A 25,521-nucleotide genomic window follows, 5' to 3' on the forward strand; every position below is an offset into this window, starting at 1 on the left:
GATTATAGGCTGGAAACCACTACAATCGTGATTCGCATTTTTAGTTGGACCTCCGCTAGTTGGACCAATGTCCAACTAAAAAGCCCCACTAACATGTGCCCCCACTAACATGTGCCATGTAATTAAAAAAAAGATCTTTTTTTATTTTAAATATATTTGACACGGCTCAATGCGTTAGCACAACCAAGGATGCAAAATGCCTACCTTTTCTGCGGCTGTAATTTGTCTGCCTACATTCTCATTTCTCTTTCGACGCTGCTGTCGTTCGCTAGTGCAGGACGCCCATCGCTGTACGGCAGTCTGTAAGCAAAGCAGTAGCATGACAAAAAACTACTGCCCCCAGTACAGCCACCAGACGCGAGCGGTACATCTCTTTCCTTATTTTACACTTTTAATATTTTTAATCTATTCAATATTTTTAATCACAAACGACGACAATGAGTGCGGTTCGTTTACGCCACGACCGGCATTAACGCTTTCGTGTGCGGGCCTCTCCCTTTGACTATGCAGAGAAAAGTGTACAAAGCGAGAGAACAAACTTTACTACGCCACACTCTCACCGAGCAGTCGGAGTACAGCAGCAAAACAAAAATGTATTCTACTGCTGTACGGGAAAATGTACTCGGTTTGGCTACCGTTCTGGCAAGAGCTGTAGTGATGCGTCGCTGTAGCGGGCTATACGACTTGTGCAAATGTAAATATACCGAAAAAATGTAGTTTACCGGTACCGTTGGCATCCCTGAGCACAACTGAGCCGTGGATCTTTCGTGTTTTTACAATTTGTAAAAATAGAAAGAAATTATCGTTACAGCCTGTTCGTCGGGTCTTGTTAACGCATCTTACTGCTGCGTGTTGAGATCCTCTTCCTTGGTGGTGAAATATTAGGTGCGTTTTTTCCGCACCTTGGGGTTCATTCGGTCCGTCTTCTCTCTCGTTTTCGTTTATGTCCATGTCGTCATCTGCATTCATGTTGCTCACGGTCGGATGTTCTTATTTGTTGTTTGTGCTTACGGGTCGCTATTGTAAATCCTTCTTCATCGATATTTGATTCCTTATTGGTGGTGTTGGTTGTTGGTTTGGAAACATTTGCTGTAATCGTTGTTACTTCGATGTTGGTAATGGTTGTTGGTTTAGTGGTACTGAGTTCGATCGCTGTTGAGCTGGGGTTAGTGAATGCCCGGTCGTTGGTTTACCAACCAGTTGTGGTTTAGCATACGACGACTGTATACCGGCTTTGGTCGTATCACGTGGAATTTTCTTAGCAGTCTCTGCGCAAGGTTTCCCGTGGTGTAGCGGCTGATCACAATATTGACATGTAGGAATCTGCCCTGGATACGTGATTAGTGTTCGTTGAGAATATTCAACACCTTGAGATGATGAGCATTTGAAAGTCAAATAAGAGGGAATAGGTTTTGTCGGACGCATTCTTATCACACGAACACCGTTGCGGAGTCCTGGGAAGAAGTTCTTCCAAGTATCTTCCGTAACACTATTTACCTCTCCGTATTTTGACATGATTTTTTTGATAACGCAGGAATGAGTACGTGGTGCCAAGTCATATATCTTTATTTCAATACTGTCAACATCTATATACGTTGGGATACTGTATAAAATGCCATTACATTCGACGACGTATTTCATGTTGTTCTGGGAAGCGAATGATTCTGCTTGACTAATGTTTTGTAACATAATCAGTACCGCATGACGTAAATGATGGAATTGCACCGCACCGAACTGTTGGGGATTGTTGTTTATGCTTCAGTTTCAACGTATACCGAATTTCTAACTTACCTTAGATTACCTTTCAGATTTATTTCGAGAACCGTATGGTCTGTTTACCTCAGAGCGTCCATTGTTCGACTTTGCCTATAAGTCCTTACGCTTAGAAAGAAAATATATCCACAATACTTTCTTTTATTGATAACCCAATAGATTTTCTGTAATATTTTAGTACACACATTTTCAACAGTTTTCTGACGTGATATAAAATAATTGTTGATCTATATTTTTTATTATTTATCTATTTCTTTGTTCAATAAATACAAAAAGTTTTTACATTTTGTAACTATACCACTGACAAACACTACACAATATTCTTCTCCATCCTCAACAGGCAGTCAAATGTGCTTCTCTGTGTCAAAGAAAAGTTAAGTCTTTATATTCTATACATTCTAAAACTAATATAATTTATTATAACTTGTTTCTTTTTCGCCCTTCGAAGCGGAATACTATCAGTTTAGAGACAATAAAACAGATCATCGGTACAGATAAAATTACTATCATAAAGTTCCAATAAAAAACAACTGAAAAGTGTGTGAGAAAGTTGCGCTTCGAGAATCAATCTCACCACGCTTAGATACGCAGATTAGGATTGGTGTACTTGACGTACTTCAGCAGGGCATCGCTTTCCTCGCACACCCACGGTTTCACGTGGTGACAGGCGACATCGTGCCAATGCACACCGTCATTGTAGAAGTTGTTCAGGATGGCCAAACAATTCTCGGGAGCACCTCCCTGGAGCAGTTCGCGGTTGTCTGGCTGAGGCTTTCCAATGCCTCCGTTCTCGGACCAATCGTTCTGGTTGCGAACGTTGGCCGGGGCCAGCTTCTGCAGTTCAGCGGTCCAGAACCAGCCGTTCACCGATACCGGTTGCAGATCGGGACGATCGCAACCCTTGAAGTCACACTGCCGACCGCTGGTCCAGATGTACTTTTGCTGTAATGAAAGAGTATGTGTTTACTAACATTTAGTTTCATGTTGAGTGAAAGGAAAATTCTTTTATGGTAAAGATAAATTCACAGTAGGAATAATATTATTATTGTGGTTAAGGGTGTAGCTGGTAGCGAATGAGGCAGTCTGAGCGGTGTTTGTTGATTATTTAAAATCCCGTTACCAACTCAAGCCCACAAAACTTGTTCTATACACATCGCTGATACTCCCTGTTTGTTGGCCAATAAGCGTGGTCGTTGAAAGCGACAGACTATTGAGATCTTAGTGTCGGTTCGCTTTAAGCAAAATGTACCAAGTGTATGGACATCGGAATGCTGCTGTTAAAGCATGGTAGACTAGTGAGCGCGAATGCCGGGAAGAGAAATCAGCTATAGTTAGCTTCAGCAGAGAATCTGGAAAAGGTTGTCGGAAATCACTGGCTGTGTACTACCGACGAAGATGTGGCGGGCAGCCCCCTGTCAAGGACGACGTCTCTGTACAGCCAGCATCACTGCCATGAAAATCAAAACATTAATTTTGAATTGAATGATTAAAAGCTGTAATTAGTTACTAAATGATGTTCTTCTGAATAATATGGTGTTAAATCATTCCACAAGACACATAACGTCGTGTGGAATGCTTGAATATCGTGTATAGTGCCGAACAGGGTTGCCACTATTTTTCAAAGAAAATCTGGCAGTTCAAATAAAAATGTCTGGAAAAATCTGTCACTGGACAGCGAGCACAAAGTCATCGAAATTTGGCATACATTTTAGTCTTCATTGAACATTAAGCGATTTTTGTTTTGGAAAATATGACCCAGATTTCCAAAAATTGTGTGTAACAATCTCTATAATTCATAAATTTGGTAGAATGAGAGGTTTACCTTTCTGCTAAAGGCTTAACTCTAGCTGTGCCAGATAAATCTGTCATAATGGCATTCCTTCTGGGGATTAACGTAGAATTCAGAATATCTGGAAAAATCTGCCAAAATTTAAAAAATCTGGAAAAATGTCTGGCTTGAACAAATGTCTGTTCAGTTAGGAAAAATCTGGAAGATTCCAGATAAATCTGGAACATTGGCAACGCTGGTGCCGAACATAATTCATTGTTTGGGGCTTTATAGCTATAACGCCCCATATATGTAGGTCGCTGTCAAACTCCATATGATGGTATAGGGTTGCCAGGAGGCTGGTGGCGGGTGTTCGGCGAACGTGGCGACCCACATTGGTGGATATTCGAACAAAAGTCGGACAAAACCTAAAATCTTGCCTAATTTGGCAGTAAATCACAAGTTAAGCTAATTTTGAGGTGCAGTGTTCATTTTTGGTATCAAAAGTCATAAAATAATAGATTCATTTTTCCATACAGTGTTATCGGACCTTTCCTATGCCTATGATCCCATTTTAATTACAGATTTTCCTTTATTGATCACCTATGTCAACATCAACATCAACAATATCATAAAAATGGAGAACACTACTTTAAATCCGTTGTATAACATGTAGGTTTACTTTACATCTTCTAATTATCTTGCACAAAAATTATACGCCTCCATATCAGTATCGAAGATTGTTGCTCTTCGAATTAATCCCCTGCACGGTGGTATCACAGAGAACATCCATGATCGAACAAAAATATTTAAAAAACGTGTTTAAACATTTGAATTAATATACGATAAACACTAGCGCCGCCACACCAACCAATCCCAACTATCCCTCAAATCCATTCCGGAACCGGTTCGAAATCCTGAATGGGTTCAGTATGGAATCTTGCTCAAAGAAAACAACCGATTCCGACTCTATCGGTTGATGCATTTGAGCTGGAATTCATGCTGGAAGTCCGAACCGGTTCCGGACTAGTTTGACTGGGTAGAGGAATAACCGCTGTCAATTCTGTCAAACTCAGCCACAAAAAACATGACGACAGTAGCGCACCTGGTTTGGATATCCCAACTACCTTCGAAACCGTTAGAGATTTTACACAAGTTGAATGCTGAAGATGGACGTCTGTTATCTGTGGTGGTATTGTGTTGGTTTGCAAAGCAGGAAATTGTGGAAATGTGTGTAAATATAGTACAACAAGACCACTTACCTAAAGCCTTAACTAACGTCAGATTATGGTAAATTTTAGTGTGCATTATCAATTTCACCATGAACTCTTTCTATAGTTTGGCAGTATACCACGGTGATTACCTAGGATGATTAGTTTGGGCAAATAGTGAATGCGACAATAACTATTGTTCTCAATTTTCATATGGGCAATTAAGGTTCAACTGAGAACGCCTCAATAAGCGGCCATCTTGGACAACGAAAAAAGCATTTTTTTGACACACCATTGAAAAATTTTTCATGAAAATGAATCAATGTATTCGGGTCATTGGTGAAATATTACTGATTGATTTTTATAAAGATTTTTTCAACAGTGTGAGAAAAAACTGCTTTTTTCGTTATCCAAGATGGCCGCTTTTCCAAGCTTTCTTAGTTAAACCAAATACAAATACACTTTGATTAGGTAGCGATGCCAGTTTCGTTTTTTCCCACGGTTTTTACTTGTCAAGACGAATTGGGTTGTTTAATTCGTCTCCTTGGTGAGCATTTTTATATGGGACCTTGGCGTATTTAATTTGTATTTGGTTAAACCTTAAGGGCGATTAAATGATGCTTTCGGTGGGCGATTTAAAGGCGTAGGGCGACAAAAAATTACGGCGGAAAATCGCTCGCATGTTACAGTTGAGATAGCCTCCGATTTGCCCCGCATTTGCGGGCAAATGGTAGAGCGATCGGGTTATTGAATTCAGAATAAAATTCTCCTTTTATTTCATAAACCGATAGTGCGGTAACAAAATATATGTGCAATCCTTAAAACTTCAGAATGATTTTTAATTGATTTTTTTAAAAATGTAAACACTTCCTCGTTTGACACTATCAATCTTCCTTAACAGTAAATTTATCACCATGGGTTAGCATTTTTGATAGTTATCCCAGAAAAAAGATAGGGATCAAAGTTGTTCAATGGAAGGTGTGGTCGTGATAATTTAATTTTGTTAAAAATAAACTTGTTTGTAATTTTGCCTTCAAAAAACACAAAAAAGTTCAATTACGTATCTTTAACGTTAGCTGCATCGGAAAAAATTGAAAACAGCATTTGGCTTAATGACCCAATTAGCGCATCTGAGCTGGCAAATAGTTCTCCTTTAGCCAGCAACTTGCCCTTCTTGACTAGAGTTGCTTACATCGGCGCGACTGGTGTGAATTTCGTCGACAAACCGACATGATAGTTGGAATGATGTCGGTATAAAAAATTTGCAAATAATTTAAACTAAATTGCGTTGGAACAGAAGCTCCATCTGTGTAATGAGTTACACATCATAAAGACTTATCTGTCAATCGTTAAACAATACTAATGTCCTCTAGTAAAAGTCTGGACAAGATGGCTTTATGGATGGGAACTAAAGCAGCTTTTTTCCATACACTTGGGAAAGCATTTTCCGAGATAGAGAACTGGAAAATTATGCTTACTGGTGCAGACAGAGTTCGGGCACAATGTTTTATAAACGCAGGAGGCAAGCAATCTGGACGAGGCCCTTTCAACGGATCAACGCTGGACAGAGCGGTGAATATATCGGCATCATTTACGTTAGGACGAGGTAGTTTGATAATATATATTGGTAATGTTTGATAATATATGTTGGTAATGTTTACCAGGAGGGCTGGTAAATACATCTTGATAGTGCTCTGCAAATAGGTCCGCCGGCTCGGCTGCCGACTGTGAATTTTTGTTTCGAAGATAGACATTTTCTGGTATACCCCCGGAACGTTTTTTGGTATTTACGCCCAGAATGTCGAGGGATTGTTACGAAGGCTGCGTTGGACTTGGATCAGATAGTCACCGAATGCACTGTTACGGGCTGTTTTATATTGCAGTTCCATTTGACGAAGAATAGTTTTGTTGTCGTCGGTCCTACGACGTAAGTATCGCTTTCGTAGTTTCCGGAATACGTTGCGTAGGCGACCAAGCTCGGGATTCCACCACGGAAACTTATAATCTGTTTTTTGCTGATACGTTTTTTAGGAACATTGCGGTGAAGAATCTCATATATTGCCTCGTAGAATGCCGCAACTGCCTGATCTAAATCGTTTCCATCCAACATACCACGCCAATTGACTGCACCAATGGCCATTGAGACTTCATCGAGGTTGCATTGAGTAAAGTCAAAGTTGAGATCTTCGTTGATTGTATCAAAAGCATTACTACCATCAGAACGCGTATCAAATCTCAAACCGAAGGTTTTATGGTGAGGGTCTACCTTCAGTATAGATGTCGGAGGCTCAATCAGTTCGAACACGTCCGTGTCGTTGACGAAGGCTAAATCAAGGGTCCGTCCATTCACGTTGCTAAGAGAGCAGATTTGATACAAACCACCAGCGACCGGCGTTTCTGTGATAGCCATCTCTTGTTCCGATGTTGCATTTTCAGGAATGTAGCACTTTAGGTCGTCATCGAAGAACCACCGAAGATGAGGGAGATTGTAATCGCGTACAACAAGTACATTGTCCTGTCGGTTGGTCTTCTCTAGAATATCCTAGACCGCAGAAGAGTTAAAGTTATACATGTCAAGATCACTGTTCGGTCTCAGATAAATGCAGCAAACATATAAAGATCGGCCTGGCAGTGAAACACGTACGAGTTCCAGTTAGATTTTTCTTTATCACTATAAGAACACCACCTCCGCGGCTTAGATGACTGGTAGAAGAGTTGCGAACGCATCGGTAGGTTGCGTGGTTCGTCGATAGCTCAGCGTTTAATATGTCATCACGCCAGGTTTCGGTGAGAAAAATAATATCGTAGTCGCAGGAGGTGAGTGCAAGCAAGAAGGTCTGCGTTTTAATTCTTATTCCGCGAACGTTCTGGTACTAGACGGACAGGAAATCATGTGCTGTATGCGACAGTGTGCTATGGACCAAAAGGTTTTCAGGGAGCGGAATATCACTTAGGGACGATCCATAAATGACGTAGCATTTTTTGAGTGATTTTTAACACCCCCCTCCCCCAACGTAGCATTTCGTCACAAACCTCTAAATACCCCCTGGTAATTACGTAGCTTGGCGGTAATTCTCCCCTCCCCCCTTGTCCCCGTAAAATTTAAAAAAAAATGAAAAACGATTTTAGTTATTCTCTTTAAAAAAGCTACGTAGTGTGACATGACCTCCTACCCACCTGTCGTCACACATCATCACAAAATACAAAACTCCCCCCTCACCCATACAATGCTACGTCATTTATGGATGATCTCTTAAAGCAACATACTCGCCTGAGGAGGGATTTCGGAAGACCCCCGAACGCAGGGCCGGGACGACTGAGCTGGTCGCTGGCTGGTAGCGTGACTGCGTCGGAGCGCTCGGGGGCTTCCGTAGTACTATATAACGGGTGTCCCGGTAACGGCAGCGCAGCGTCAGTTTGTAGATGTTATCTCGATGATGGCATGGCTGTTATGCTTTGTTCAAAAAACAACGGATTGCTGTTACTTGCGTAGTAAAACAACCAGTATTTAAACTGGTTTTGTCACGAGTCATATTTCCACTGACACCACGAAACCTGACGAAATGCTAACGGCAGCCGCACAGTGGGGTACAAATGTACCCCAAGCCAATTTTGATACCGGCTTCCACAAAGGCTATAAGCAAACGGGCTATACCACCCCCCTTTCATACTCTTACTAGGAACTCTAAATTGAATTATGGTTAGGATCCCAGGTCGGTAAATGCTGAATTCTCGACTTAACACGTCTCCAAAGAAGGCGTGGGGTATCTTTGTACCCCAGTGCAAGTTATAGGGTTAAAACATTTCATTTCCAACGTCAGAAAATAAAACGATCGGAGCGTAAAACTTTTTTGTCAACAATGCAGTGCATATCATTTGCTCTAAACTAACCCGGTCAAAAAATGCGGACGAACACGGTCAGGCGATTTAAACAGTTTGGCGTTTGACTCAACTCGCCTGTGCTAATTGCCCCTAGGAACAAATGCAATTTGCGAATGCGATTTAAAGGCAATTTCAATACTTAGTCAAATTTTCTGGCGGCTGAAATGGACTTGGATGTTTTTGCGTTTTTCTAACATGGCGGTTCATATTTGGCTTAAGTTTAAAATTGTTTTTTAAACAATTGGTGTGTTCTTGCTTGTATTTTGTTTGTCTAGTGCACTTCATTTATCCAACAAATGTGGGAAACTGTGGAATCGTGTGTAAGTATAGTGGAACAAGATCTCTGACCTGAAGTCTTAATGAAAATCAGATTGTGGTATGTTTTGGTGTGCAAGATTTTAACCATTGATTCTTCCTATATAGTTTGGTGGTGATTACCTAGTATATTGATAAGGTTATGTGAGTAGATAATGAATCCGAAAATAAGTAATATTTATAATTTTCATATTAGGCAATTAAGGGCGTTTAAATGGCGCGATCCGTGGGCGATTAAAGGGCGGGTGGAGCGGCCAAAAAACGACGGCGGCATATCGCCCAAATGTTGTATTTAAAATAGCCCCCTAATTGCCAGAAATTTGTTGGCAAATTGAAGGGCAATTAGCGCATCCGAGTTGGCAAATAGCCCCCCGTTAGCCAGCTATTTGCCCTTTTTGACTGGGAAGCAGCTCCCCCGATATATTGCCAAAGATAGTATACAGAATACTAGATTGTCGCTAGTGATGTTTTCGCTTCGAAACATGTTTGTTTTATTTTCGGTATATATCTGTCAAAGTATCGCACGTCTCTCTGGTAAAAGCCTTTGGTTCACATTCTTGGTACACGGCACACGCAGAAATATTTGGCTTGTTTGTAATAACAAACTGTTTAGTGGCGGTTCAAATTGGTAAAATTGCACATTATTTGTCTAATTCGTTCAAGTGAAGATTGCAGATTTCTCCAACAGCAGCTTCAAGTTTTTGCTGATTGGTGTAATACGAACTGCATGGAAAGTAACAGAACTGCCGAACCGCTTGGACGTATTATTCTGTTCGTTCAGCATTTTCCGAAGTTTTCCAATAGCGTTTGACGAAAAATCAAAGTCAATCATTCACAGTCATTTCGTCTGTAGGGCTATGTGTTAATAGGTGTGAATTATAGTTACTATATTCATAGTTAGGCGGAGACACTGATCGGAGCCAATTGAACATGTCAAATGGCGGAGCCAATCGAGCATGACGTCACATAATATGTTCTCTTTGGATGTATATGGAAAAGGTATTGTGATTATGGTCATAATTATTTTACTCTTTTCTTGTGTAATCGAGTGCAGAGAAACGAAAAGAACAAGATTTTTTTTGTAACACAAAGAGATATTCGCACAAGTATGAAATCATATCATCAGATCTACGAATTGGTTTTTCATTCGTACATGTGAAGTTCTTACTCACGACGACAATGAAATCATTAAGCTAGAGCTTGAACATTGGCATGGGTTGCCAGTGTTTTCTTCCTGGAATAAGAGCTGCCAGTTTTCCGGCTTTTGTGTCCGCCTAACTCTATATATAGGAACTCTAGTGTGAATATCGTGAGAATAGAGATTTTACGTACACGGAAACGAAAAACTACCTAAAATTGAGTTCCTTTGACTCAATCTCGTGGTATCGTGGGGGAACTTAAAATTAGGTAAACCGTGCTGAAGGTAGTTTCCATTTAACCACGGCAAAAATTACAACTCATTGATAGGTTTTTTATACTCAAATTTAAGTTGAATTTACCTAATTTTGAGTTCACCCCAAACAACTCAAAAGTACCTTCCTCCATGGAAGACCTCGACTGAGTCGAATCTCTCTTTTTGTTTTTGACAACACTAATAAGTGCGAAAGCGACGCACAACTCAAAAGTAAGTTAAAAGAACTTATTCTGCAGGTTGTTTTATTTAACCGTGTAGTGATTTTATCGTCACATTCTGATAACTTTGCAATGCACGCGCGTGAATCTAGCTGCCAACAAGGCACCCGCTTGTTCCACGTAGCGCCATCTATGAATGACTAGTTGATACAACGATTTCACTGATGCCATGGGGAAGAATTCTTGCACTCAAATTGAGAGCAGGGGAAATTGTTTTATGATATTTTTTCAATGTTTATATATATTATCCAAATAATTTTCTTATTGTAAATACAGGCTACACAAGGTAAGTTACATTCATCTAGCGCTGAAATGTTGTTGAATAAGCTCCTCATAAATAACCTGTCCTACTAACACAAACTTCTATCCCTGAAACATCTATGAAAGTACTATGGGTTCCTTGCACTTTTGCAAGTAGATGTGAACTAACTTTCTTTCTCTTCCTCCTACACTGTGATGCTTATTTCACTACGAAGAAAATGCGTCAATCCCGAATGTTTTTTTTTTCTTGCGACGCGGAAATGTTGGATATCTTTAGCTGATCATTGCACGGCCACACACGATTTGTGCAATCGAATATGCTATGCTATGCAATGCTATTGGTGTAATACGTACCGCATGTGTATGAAACCGAAGAAGGGCTTGGTAATACTATTTTCACGGAAGGATTTTATTTTTTTGAACTACCGTCTACTAGAAACAGAAATCGAAATCTGGATTTTCAGGTTACGTTTGAACAACATGTCGCTTATGCAGTTGGTTGCAGCACTGGGATCTTCACCATAGCCAAACATTTTACGTATATTCATTGTCTCAAATTGCTGTACTGCACTTTATCACAATCAATCCTAGAATATTGCCATGAAGTATGGAGCACAAACTACGTTAAGAGAATTCCACGCTTCGTAGATTGCCGATCCTGTCCGATTTCGTAGCTATGAAAACCGGTGTCAGCTGATTCAACTGGAGCCTCAGTATGTTCAAAGGAATTCAGCAAGAGCTTTGTTCATTCCTGACACTCTACATGGTCGTATAGATGCTCTAGCTATTTTGGAACAAATCAACAAAAACGTCGCGCCACGAGCATTACGCAACACCATTATGTTTTGATTACAATTCCGACGCACTAATTACAGCTGGCTTGAAGCAACCACTGGTCTACAAAGAATTTTCAACCGGGTCGCTTCAGCTTTCGATTTCAATGCGTCTCGACAAACTGCGTCTACGATTTTTTAAATTTTTTAGTTGATCTGTTTCCTACATTTATCCTTTTTTGTTTTTTTTGTATGACGGTTATTTTTGTGTTCGACTTGATCATTAGAAATAAGTATTAAGACCAACGCCAATGGAGCTTTGGTATACCTGATGGTGTACAAGACCAAGCAAATCAGCTAATCAGAAAGGTCTCAGGGAATGTCTGATTCCTTATCCATTATTTATTCCCCCGTGGATTCATGAAATTTGCGAAAGCTGCTTCTGAAAAAGGAACAAGTTTTCACGCTCATTTCACCATATCATCAAATCAACTGTCAGATCAGATATTTTTGCTGTAGTCTTTATTTGATGTTGATGGACCGAATTTGTGTGCATAACACAACGCCCCAATTCAAGGCAACGTGAGAAATCGAAATTGATCCCACGCACGGAAAATAATAAATAATCATACCTCTTCGGAAAGTGAAAGTTAAGGACATACGACTTGGACACCGAAGTAAACAATGTGGAACCGCACCCTCGCAGCTCAGGCAAAATTTCCTTACGTTATTCAAGACTCAACTCACGCAGGAATGTGGTTGTCCCCCCAGCCATGACATCACGCGAAACGGTCGAGGTTGAAACTGTGTCAAAACTGCGGTGATGCCACTGCGGGGAACAACATCCACCCGGCAAATAAATAAAACAAATAACAAATGCATAACGGCACACAGTCCCGAGTTGGCGCCGATCGTTATTTTGTCCAATACTCATCGCGAGGATTTGGGACACGACGTCTGAATGAATCCAAATAATTCGCTGATTATCGTCATTGCATTCCGAATAATTCCATTCTATTGCCGGCGTGATCCCAAGGGGTGAAAAACACGATTTCGCAATTTGAGCCGCTGATTTAATCCAATCCATTTAAATCCATTCGATTTGAATGCTCGCCGCCAGTATCAACACTAGATTTATACGTGTGATGTGCGTGCTGCGGACGCACCCGTTCGCCGGTACGGTTATTCAATTTCTGGCTTCCCAATTGACCAATAGCTCACCCGCCCACCGGTCTATCAGCGGTGACGGTGACGATTAATCAAAGGAATATTCAACAGGTACGCCAACGACGTGTCATCGGAATAATTGCCCGCACACATCACCGTCGACGCTACACCTGTCCGCAGCCGTAACCATGTAGATATGTAGCTGTTAATAGATTATGTAACGGAACGGACGGCTTGCTGTAAAGCAACGGAACATATGTATGTTCCGATTCAAGTCGTTACTCGAACCGTTTGATGGAGACAATAAAACGCGGAAATCTGATTGGCTGGTTCGATTGAGACGGGAGATTGTTTTGATCACCTCGAATGCTGTGTGTTTTATGCTACCGCCATTGTGGAAGGTGTTCGCTTGCGGATGAATGCTACGCTAACCAGTGACAAATAGATTGAACATAGGCCAACATAACATACCCAAGTCAAAACAATAATAAGACTGTAAGGTATTTTGTTCTTCAGTCTGGTAGAACATTCTATTCAAAATAACAAAACAAAAGATGAATAGCTTAACGTCGGGGAAGTTGAACTTTTATTGCAAACAGTTTGTGGCGGTTTCAGTGCTATGATTGTAATGGTCTATGCAGCTCTTGGCGAGACTCCAAGTTTATTAGTTTATGAGATCAAATGCTGGTGGATGAGTTCAGGCTTGGTTTAATTTTGGATGATGTATACGTTTTATTTTTATAGGGCATTCATCACTTGCATTAGTGCTTCTTGTAGCATGATAATTTGTCTGTTTGTCTGTGATTCAATCTTGTAGAGCAATACTCTTCAGCAGATCTATCGGGTGACCTGATATCAGATGAGGAAACGTATACGAAATATGCGAAATTCAAATTACATTTTATTTATACCCGTAGCCAGAAGCTTTTAAAAATTATTGCATAAATCTTTTAATTCTGATGACTTAAGATAGTTACTAGAAACTAAATAGAGTTCTTAATGAAAACAATTCCAAATCTAAGAGCTTGAGTTTGTGCGACTAACCCTGGTTGCTACTCTGTTATCGATCTAGCTGAAGTTGCAATTGGAATCAGTAGATAAGTAGGCTTGGGAGTAGCGAAACATCAACTCCTCACGGAAAGATAGAAATCAGCTCTAGTGCTAAATCCTATTTCTGTTTTCAAATTAGTTGAATTTAACAACAAATTCCTAAAAATAACAAGCGATTTAGTTAAAATTCAGCTTTCATTTTTCTAATTAAGTTTTTGTTTTTAAGAGAAGGTTTTAGTCCAGTCTCTACGCATCGCTCGATCGAGATAGAAGTGTTTTGTTTTCGGTCTGTTGGAAAAAGAACAGTGCAGTAATCCGCGTTCAAGGTTATTTTGCCATTCTCTGCCTCTTCGAGGTTTGGACTTTTATTCTTTTGTGCGTGTGTTAACCGTTAGGCCACATTCCTCAACCTTTTGTTCGTAAAGCGAGGATTGAACAATAACCAGCTATTTAAGCTGGACTGGTGCGTCGTGGGAAACGAGTATACAGATAAGTGAAATCTACCTTTTTGATACATTTACGGCTTTTTCCCGTCTGCGCGGGTGCTGACCCCGTGCATTGACGGTGTCGATGGCTTCCTCCCCGGATGGCCAAATGGAGATCGAGTCGACTCCTAAGGCTCTCCCCCGACCCAAACAATATCCAGAGCTCTCGACCGGTCCCTTTGTGGTCTTCTTTCGGCCCAAAACAAAATCGCTGAATCTATTACAGATTTCAAAAGACCTGACGGAACGGTTCTCGGCTGTGACCGAAATAAAAAAGGTCCGCTCAGACAGGCTGAGGGTCGTGCTGACTAACTCAAAGCAGGCAAACGATATTGCTTGCTGCGAGCACTTTACGAAGGACTATCACGTGTATATTCCAGCTGTAAAAGTACAGTCTGAAGGCGTTGTCACCGATGACAGTTTGACATGCGAGGATCTGCTGCAGTACGGGGTTGGCCGTTTTAGAGACCGCATACTTCAGCCAGTGAAAATACTCGAGTGCAAGCGTTTGCACTCAGTAGTAGTTGCGGGGGATGGTTCAAAAACGTACCCCCAATCAAACTCTTATCGGTTGACCTTCGCTGGTACCGCTTTGCCAAATTACGTCCTCTTGCACAAGGTTCGTCTGCCTGTGCGTCTGTTTGTGCCGCGGGTCATGAATTGCACAAAGTGTAAACAATTGGGTCACACAGCCACCCATTGTAGCAATAAGGCCCGCTGTGGAAAATGCGGGGAGAATCATCTAGATGATTCGTGCAGTAAGAATGCTGAGAAGTGTCCTTACTGTGCAGAGAATCTGCATGATATCTCGGCATGTCCCGCGTACAAACTACGCGGGGATAAACTAAAACGTTCCCTTGCTGGACGATCCGAACGTTCTTTTGCAGAAATGCTAAAGAAAGCTACACCACCAACCTCAACAAACATCTATGCTCACTTGCCGCCTAACGAGGGCGAGGCTGATGACCCACAAGAGGGAACATCTACTAGGGCGCCTAGAAGTTATAGGAAGAGGAGGAACATTTCCTCTCCTAAAGTTCGTTGTAAAGGCCAGAAGGTATCCCTTGACGGGACTCCGAAAGTCACATCTATTGGAAGTGTTGCAACCAAACCGAAGCAATTAGCTCCTGGTCTCGGAGGATTAAACTCAGAGAAGGAGTTCCCAGCACTTCCCGGAACATCAAAAATCCCAAGTGTTCCTCTGTTTCAGTTCGAGAATAATCGCGGCACTGGAATTATCAAACTCTCGGACATTGTGGACTGGATAATAAAAACTTTCAATATAACTGATCCAATTAAAAGTCTTATGTTAGCTTTTCTCCCTACAGTAAGAACATTTTTGAAGCAGTTGACTGCTAAATGGCCCCTCCTTTCAGCGATTGTATCCTTCGATGGCTAACTCATCGAACGAGGTCACGGATTTGATCACTGTTCTACAGTGGAATTGCAGAAGTATCATCCCGAAAATCGATTCCTTCAAAATTTTAATAAATAATTTGAGTTGCGATGCATTTGCATTATGTGAAACTTGGTTAACTTCCGACATAGATCTCAACTTCCACGACTTTAATATTATTCGCCTGGATCGAGACACTCCCTATGGAGGAGTGCTTTTGGGGATCGAAAAGCGCTATTCCTTCTACAGAATTAACCTTCCCTCGATAACAGGTATTGAAGTTGTCGCTTGTCAAGTAACAACCAAAGGCAAAAACCTTTGCATAGCTTCCATATATATTCCCCCCAACACCGCGATTGGGCATCGCCGGCTACATGACATCATAGAATCCCTGCCTGCACCGCGACTAGTTTTAGGCGACTTTAACTCTCACGGTACGGAATGGGGTTGCCTTTATGATGATAACCGTTCCTCTTTAATTCACAATATTTGCGACAACTTCAACATGACAATTCTAAACACGGGTGAAATGACACGGATTCCTCCCCCACCTGCGCGCCCAAGCGCATTAGATTTATCCCTTTGCTCGACCTCGCTAAAGTTAGAATGCGCGTGGAAGGTAATCCCTGATCCCCACGGTAGCGACCATCTGCCGATCGTAGTCTCAATCAATAACGGCTCAAGGCCATTGGAAACAATCAATATTTCGTATGACCTCACACGAAATATCGATTGGAAGAGCTATGCTGCCGCGATATCCGACAACATCGAATCTACTCAAGAACTTCCTCCGGAGGAAGAGTACAGCTTTTTGGCTGGCTTGATTCTCGACAGCGCGAATCAAGCTCAGACTAAGCCAGTACCCGGCGCGAACATACAAAAACGTTCTCCCAATCCCTGGTGGGACAAAGAGTGCTCAGACGTGTACGCAGAGAAGGCCGCCGCGTTTAAGACCTTCCGGAACGACGGGTTACCCGCTAGTTTTCGACAGTACGCGACGTTAGACAAGCGAATGAAGAGTTTGATGAAAGCCAAAAAACGCGGTTATTGGCGCCGGTTCGTCGACGGATTAACGAGAGAAACATCGATGAGCACTCTTTGGGGAACAGCCCGACGTATGCGAAATCGAAACAGTACTAATGAGAGCGTGGAATATTCAAACCGTTGGATATTCGATTTCGCCAAGAAGGTTTGTCCGGATTCCGCCCCGGCACAGAAGATCTACCGCGCCGCGTCCCGTCACGATAACGCGAACGAAACACCTTTTTCGATGGTGGAGTTCTCACTTGCTCTCTTGTCGTGTAACAATAAAGCTCCAGGGCCAGACAGAATCAAATTCAACTTGTTGAAGAATCTGCCAGACTCTGCCAAGAGACGCTTGTTGAACTTATTTAATAAGTTTCTTGAGGCTAACATTGTCCCACACGATTGGAGGCAAGTGAAGGTCATCGCCATCCAAAAACCAGGAAAACCAGCCTCCGACCACAATTCGTATCGACCGATCGCAATGCTATCTTGTATCCGGAAGTTGTTCGAGAAAATGATCCTATCCCGCCTCGACAATTGGGTCGAAGCAAATGGCTTACTGTCAGATACACAGTTTGGCTTTCGCAAAGGCAAAGGGACGAACGATTGTCTTGCGTTGCTCTCAACCGAAATTCAAATGGCCTATGCTAGTAAAGAGCAGATGGCATCAGTGTTCCTAGATATAAAGGGGGCTTTTGATTCAGTTTCGATCAACATTCTTTCAGAGAAGCTGCACCAGCATGGTCTTTCAGCGACTTTAAACAACTTTTTACTAAACTTGTTGTCGGAAAAGCACATGCATTTTTCGCATGGTGACTTATCGACATCACGATTTAGCTACATGGGCCTTCCCCAGGGCTCATGTCTAAGCCCCCTGTTATACAATTTCTACGTCAACGACATTGATGAATGTCTTGACAATTCCTGCACGTTAAGACAACTTGCAGACGATGGCGTGGTGTCTGTTACGGGACCCAAAGCTGTCGATCTACAAGGACCATTACAGAATACCTTGGACAATTTGTCTGCATGGGCTATTAAGCTGGGTATCGAATTCTCCACGGAGAAAACTGAGCTAGTTGTATTTTCTAGGAAGCGTGAACCAGCACAACTACAGCTTCTATTAATGGGTCAAACTATAGCTCAGGTCTTCACAGTAAAATATCTAGGGGTCTGGTTCGACTCGAAAGGTACTTGGGGATGCCATATTCGGTATCTGAAACAGAAATGCCAACAAAGGATCAACTTTCTTCGTACAATAACCGGAACGTGGTGGGGTGCCCACCCAGGAGACCTAATTAGGTTGTATCAAACAACGATACTGTCGGTACTGGAATACGGATGCTTCTGCTTTCGATCCGCCGCGAACATACATTTCATCAAACTCGAAAGAATTCAGTATCGTTGTTTGCGTATCGCCTTAGGGTGCATGCAGTCGACCCATACGATGAGTCTCGAAGTGCTGTCGGGCGTTCTCCCGCTGAAAAATCGATTTTGGGAACTCTCATATCGATTGCTCATTCGATGCGATATCTTGAACCCGTTGGTGATTGAAAATTTCGAAAGGCTTGTTGAGCTCAATTCTCAAACCCGTTTTATGTCCCTGTACTTTAACTACATGGCGCAAAATATTAATCCTTCTTCTTACAATCCCAACCGTGTGCATTTCATAAATACTTCTGGATCTACTGTTTTCTTCGACACATCCATGAAAGATGAGATTATTGGAATTCCGGACCACATACGCCCACAAGTGGTTCCAAATATTTTTTATAATAAATTCCGAGAAGTCGACTGTTCTAAAATGTTTTATACTGACGGATCAAACCTCGAAGGGTCCACTGGCTTCGGTATTTTCAATCAAAAGTTCACCGCCTCCTACAAACTCAGTGACCCTGCTTCAGTTTACGCCGCAGAACTAGCTGCTATTCAGTATACCCTTGGAGTCATTGACACATTACCCGCAGACCATTACTTCATCGTCTCGGATAGTCTGAGTTCTATTGACGCTATTCGCTCGATGAAACATGGAAAGCATTCCTCGTATTTTTTGGGGAAAATACGGGAGCTACTGAGTGCTTTATCTGACAAATCTTTCCAGATTACCTTGGTGTGGGTCCCTTCTCATTGCTCCATTCCGGGCAATGAGAAGGCGGACTCCTTAGCTAAGGTGGGTGCCATTGAAGGTGACGTTTTTGAAAGACCAATTTGCTTCCACGAATTTTTCACTATTACTCATCAGAGAACCCTCGAAAGTTGGCAAACCTCGTGGAGCAATGGGGAGCTAGGAAGGTGGCTACATTCGATAGTCCCTAAGGTATCGACGAAACCTTGGTTCAAGGGGATGGATGTGGGTCGTGACTTCATTCGTGTGATGTCTCGACTCATGGCGAACCATTACACGCTGGATGCACATCTCCGACGTATTGGGCTCGTGGAGAGTGGTATCTGCGCTTGTGGCGACGGTTATCACGATATAGAGCACATAGTCTGGGCGTGCACCGAGTACAGTTTCGCCAGGTCTCGGCTTATGGACACCCTCCGGGCCCGAGGAAGACCACCCAACGTCCCGGTTCGAGATGTGTTGGCAAGCCGCGATGTCCTCTATATGTCCCTTATATACACCTTCATAAAAACCATCAATATCCAACTTTAACTGCCCCTTTTTCCTTATCATTCTCAGAAACGCTCTCTTCCACCTGTACCATACACCCACGATGGTTTGATGCGACTCCAAGGCGACACAAAACATCCCTGTCAAATGAGCCAACAAACACGGGACCTAAAGCACGAACATCACACGCACAACTCGAAATGTAGCCGATCAACATCTGAGCCGCACTACGAAATCGTCTGGAGAAACCCCTGCCATCTTAAGAACGACCACCCGGCGTCCCAGTACATGATTCTTCCTGATGAAGGCCACCCTGATTCTGTAATCCATCCGTTGATCTCCCGAAGTCTGAAACTGAAATAATGTTCTCCCCCTGCCATGTTTGTTCACCCTACTTCCCCTGACTCTTATACACAGAATTAACACCCCTTCCCCCCCCCCCCAAATATCTTCATGAAGCATTTAGCTCTTCTTGCCTTTTCTAGTTTTAACTATTATATTATATGATCTCGTTGAAAATGCCCAACTCTACTACCACATAAAATAACTCTAATTAATGTCTCCGAATCTTTACAAAATTTAATCACGCCCTCTAATTATTTCTACTTTTAAGATAGTCGTATAAATTTTCCCCCTTAGTTAAACATTATTTGCTCCAATAATCTCATTGCTAAAAACGTCAAACCATATTGCCATAAAAACTAAATTACCCCCTAATCTTACGAAAATTATATTACCCCCTTGTGTATATGTATAGCTAATCAATATGTAATCCCCTAGTTTTAAGTTATTTTTAAATGTAAAACAAAACAAAATTGGCACCTTTAAGCTAACGCAAACCTGCCTTATCAAATAAACGAATTGGAAAAAAAAAAAAAGAAGGTTTTAGTTAAATAAAATCCAGGACACAATCCAGCGAAACAAAAACTAAAAATAAAATTTGCATTTTCAACTTTGCTTGCGGTTGAATTTAGGAATGAAATCAGCATTCTCAACCAAATAGCTAAAGAATGCTATTTTGTTATTTCGGGGCTGTGTATATAGGGTAAAGACCTAATTTTGCCCCCATTAGGGAGGGTGCCACACTATTCTATTATTTACGCAGCCTATAATCATTGAAATGCGCATACATTAGCATCAGTATCCTTGCTTCGTTCCCAAGAACCAATATAATAACAAAAATGTCCTGAAAATGGGGAAATACTTCTGTTTGAGCGCCACTAAAACTCGAATCGAATGCTTCTATTTTCGCACTACCATTTGAGCCAATGCGTTGAACAAAGATGGCAGACGCTGCTCTAACTAACGGCTTCAAATGGGTAGGGCGATAATAGAAATAGTGCGAAAATAGTATCCACACCCTATGCTGTGAAAATTCAGCCCGGCGAATAACAAAAACCTTTACTGAATTTTATAACCAGAAACATTGTTAAAAATAGAACAGTTTTTGCTCATGTCAAATTCACTTGAGCGAAAAAAAAAAAATAATTGTTAGTAATTTGTGTTGTGGCAGATTTGTGCACGAAATATTTTGTGAATTAACGTTGTTTAGTTTTAGTTCAAAAGGATTATTGCCAATAAGTGCACAGATAAAATGAGAAGTTAATGTTGCATGAAATTGTCCACGAAAAGTGTAGTATTTTGGTTGAAAATGGTGGTAAGTTTTTATTTTTCTCTTATATTCTGGCCTGGTGGAGTGAAATTGTGGTAATGTATGTATTGTCCAGAAAGAAGACTTAATGTCAGTGAAACAATTATAGTATAGTATCATCGCATAATGTATTTATTTAGCATGTTTACGTCCGTTTAGTTCCCTACGTGTATGATGTGTCAGAGGTGGATGTTAAGCGCCATTTTGAAATCCAAGATGGCGACTCCCGGTTAATCAATTTTTTTTTTGCAACACGATCAGTATTGGAATTTTTAAAGATGACTGACGAGTGAGTGTCGATGGTTGATGTTTGGCGCCATTTCAAAATTAAAAATGGCGACTTTCGGTTTAACGAAGCTCGGGAAAACCTAATCATTAAGGTTATTCTAGGAATGGTTCGGATGAGCTGTTTCCAGAGACAGATGTTTTACGCCATTCAAAAATCCAAGTTGGCAACTTTACACGCAGAAAGTTAGGCATATTTAAACCAAAAATATCATTTATTGTTTATTACTTCAAATAACAAACTTATTGGTCTGAAAATATTTTTTTATCGCAACAACAATAATAATTTTCAATAAAATCATTTTTAATTTCAGTAAATTACTGAATGTTTTAATTTCAATAAAATATTTATTAAAAAATGGAATAATATTTGTTTTGAAACAATAAATAAACTTTATTGAATTCAAAATAAATAAATTTATTGTCTCCCGACCAATAATTTTATTATTGAATTTAATCCATATTTTTATTGAACCTACAAATCTTTTTTTCGGCGTGTAAGTTAAGCGAAATTCTATAATCTAATCACAGTTTTTTCGAAATGGAGGTGACGAATAGGTATTAGAGGTCGATGTTGTTGGGGGTTTTATGTGATTAATCCAGAAATTATGACAAATCCAAATAAGGAATATTTGTCAAAGTTTGTGGTTTACGTTTTTAGATCCCATTTACGGGAATATATTCCTAACAAGAAATTGTTATAAGCCAAGGTTAGGAACTAAGGAAAAATTCTCGCAAATATTCATCAAGCCTATTCGAAAATAACTATACTGAATGAGTTACAGAATTATATTAATCTTGATTGGGTTAACCCTTTAGGACGCGAGTTTTTCATCTTGATTGGGTTAACCCTTTGAGACGCGAGTTTTTTTTCATTTTTAATGCTGTTATTTTTAGCTTTATATAGGTTTTAGAGGTCACTGATTCTGATTCTGACGTCAAAAATTTAAAATTCCATGTGAGGATCCAGTATAACGACAATGCTACCCAAAAAAACCGTGAATCGAGTTTTATACTGACGGTAATAGAATTTGCCAAATTTGTTAAAATGGTTGCCATTTTGTAGGCGCCATTTTGAATTCTGGCATCAGAATCGTAATCAGTGACCCCAAAAAACTCTCGTAAATCGAGTTTTATGCGAATTTTTTTGAAAAAACTGACCTACGAAAAATTCTACAAAAAATATATTATTTAGTTCAATGTTTGAGATACTTTCAAAAAAATGTTTGAGTCTCTAGGGCTTTTAGATCAGACACAGCCGAATTTATTGTAAAAAACGAGATTTTCGAGTTTTAATTGTTTATAACTAATAAGTAATTAACAAATTCACAAATTTTTGTGCTAGTTATACTCCTTACATCTCTAAGAGTTGATTAAAGGAAGAAATCGTATTTAGATATCAACGCCAACTAGAAATCAAATAAAAACTTAGGAGAAGTAAGTGGGACGTGTACGTCCCTCCGCGTCGCAATGTTTGAGGGGGTGGGAGGGGAGCAAAGGTTGCATCACTTTTTTGAGATTTTTTTTTAAACTTAGCGTGAAGCGAATTGATTGAAACTTTTATACATTACAGTGAATTATTTCAATAAGATCTTATAATTTTTCTACGCAAAAATATCGACAAACGACTCGGTGACGAAGCTTTTTGTAGAACGCCTCTGGAAAAACATAATTTGCGGTGTTACCTGCCATTCAAAAACTACTCAACCGATTTCTTTCAAACTTTGCATAAACATTCTATTCATAAAATACCTAACCCCTACGTAGAGTTTTTATGATAAATTTTCAATTAGGGGTTTTTTACTCATTTAATTTTTTTTCGTTTCGCGAAAAATTCTGCCTTTTTATTAGTAAACACCCCTTTAATCGAAAAATTATCTCAAAACCTCAACGTAGGAGTTAGATATTTTTTACATAGAATGTGTATGCAAAGTTTGATATAAATCGGTTGAGTAGTTTTTGAATGGCAGGTAACACCGCAAATCATGTTTTTTCCGAAACAAAAAGCTTCGTCACCGAGTTGTTTGTCGATAGTTTTGCCTAGAAAAATTACAGCATGTTAATGAAAAAATACACTATAATGTACAAAAGTTTTGATCAATTTGCTACACACAAAGTTCTAAAAAAAATCGCAAAAAGTGATTTTTACGCTGAAACCTTTATCCCCCCCCTTAAAGAAAATTTCGTTAAACCGGAAGTCGCCATTTTGGATTTAAAAATGGTGCTAAACTGTTACAATTTAACAATTCAATATCGGTTTTTTTGCACTACTTTTTTACACGTGCTCGGCTAGGGTCTATCCGGGAGAAAATTGCGGAAACACTTCCCATATAAATATCGACAGCGGAAATCAAAAGTACTAGAGAGCGGAAAGGGCTCATATAATATTTAAATATAATAAGAAAAATATTTAGATCACTACATTTTATTAATCTTAAGAAACAATTATAATAAAAACAACACCATAAGAAAAATATTTAGTTCATCATTTCATTTAATTTTACATGTGCTATCAAGGGTTAATAATGTTGGGAAGGAAAACAAAGGAAACAATATTGGGCACCTGATTCGCTCATTCCTCTAGAGCATGTTGTATCTACTGCCATTGGGTCAACTACGCTGCGCCGACTGGTGTGGTGTCTCCGCTAATTGACGGAACGGGCCGGTCGTGACAGACCGAACGTATGTTGCACTGAATCAGCCGTCGGTAATGTAAAATGCACAGGCCTTTCAACAGTACCGGCCTCGATAACTTTTCGATCCGATATCGCCGGTCAGGATTCTTCCACTTAGGCGAAACAACTGGCACTAACAGTTTTACCGCACACAGCGCGTACTGTCACCAACACTATCACTGTTGAAAAAATACTTGGTAACCAAAACGACCTATACCGAATTTTAAACTAGTTACTTTGTTACCAAAAAAGAGACCGAATGCTTGTCGGCTCCTGCTTATATATCCCACGAAGTCCTGGGTGGTGGATATTTCCGCTCTTCACGGTACATAGCAAGCGAGATGACTCTTGCTATCAGAGCGAGATAACAGTCTTTCGCAGGGCGCAATTGTATCGGTGGGATAATTGGGACAAGCAAAGGATCGAGGGGCATACGGTATTTTTATAGCAAATTCAAATTTTAAATAAATATTTACAATAGGGTGATACTAATAATTATTAATTAAAGAAAAATAAAAATAATTCAAAATATAAAAAGGTAAACAAATCAAAACGTATCTAGGGTATATGTACATATTATATATTTAAGTTGTTTATTATTTACACCGTCGGTCGAGATTTATAATGTAACCGATCATGGAGGTTACAATCCTCCCAGAGCTGGTTAGAAAAAAAGTATTTTTTTTTGGTTGTGTTTAAGCTCCACCATGGGCCTGCTGCCGCTGCGATTTCAAGGTAATGTAGAACAATGATTGATCCATAGGAAGCTCTTTTCTTCCACATTATTTGAATTTAAAGCGGTGAGACTCGCCATGTTGGGGACAATATTTTGACTAAGCCATGGGCCTACTGCCGTTGCGATTCCAAGGTAATGTAGCACAATGATTGATTCATAAGGAGCTCTTTTCTACCACATTATTTGAATTCAGAGCGGTGAGACTCGCCATGTTTATAAAAAAACTAAAATATGTTGACTAAGCCATGGGCCTGCTTCCACTGCAATTCCAAGATAATGCAGAACAATGATTGATCCATAAGGAGCTCTTTTCTACCACATTATTTGAATTTAGAGCGGTGAGACTCGCCATGTTCAAAAGAAGTTTGATTTGGGGTATCCAATTCCAGATTATAAATCGTGGGCCTACTGCCCTTTGAATATCCTTTTTAATACAGAACAATGATTTTCCCAAAGGATCTTTTCTGCTGTATTATAAGATTTTCAATTGGTGAGACTCGCCACGGAAGAGTATATTTGTGATTCAGGGTGATTTTTATTAATTGTGCTATTTTGCAATCTCAGGATCCGTCAGATAAAATAGTATTTCATACCACTCCCTCATCTGACCATAATACCAGAACTCATCCAAATTCCTGCCAAGAAAGGTGGACTAGATTGACTAGGTGAATTACTCATGGAAGGAGATTTCAAAGATATCGAGAAAACATCTCCCTTCTCTTTTTATCCGGTCGTTAGCATGTAAACTAAAACCAAAAGTTTCTAAGTATTATTAAAACCCACTTGTTCTTTTTTTTTCGCTCATTCTTACATTCGTCCGC

At 40.4% G+C, this 25,521-nt stretch overlaps 1 protein-coding gene across 1 annotated transcript in view; it reads right to left on the reverse strand.

Moving 5' to 3' along the window:
- Window positions 1-2,019: 2,019 nt before the first annotated feature.
- Window positions 2,020-25,521, reverse strand: part of LOC131690135 (uncharacterized) — a 56,824-nt gene continuing 33,322 nt past the window's right edge. Inside the window, exon 4 of the mRNA XM_058975678.1 lies at window positions 2,020-2,715. Coding sequence (XP_058831661.1) covers window positions 2,353-2,715 — 363 coding nt within the window. The 3' untranslated portion in view covers window positions 2,020-2,352. The remainder of the gene's footprint in view (window positions 2,716-25,521) is intronic.

This window comes from Topomyia yanbarensis, chromosome 3 (assembly GCF_030247195.1).
Source record: "Topomyia yanbarensis strain Yona2022 chromosome 3, ASM3024719v1, whole genome shotgun sequence".
NCBI lineage: Eukaryota > Metazoa > Arthropoda > Insecta > Diptera > Culicidae > Topomyia > Topomyia yanbarensis.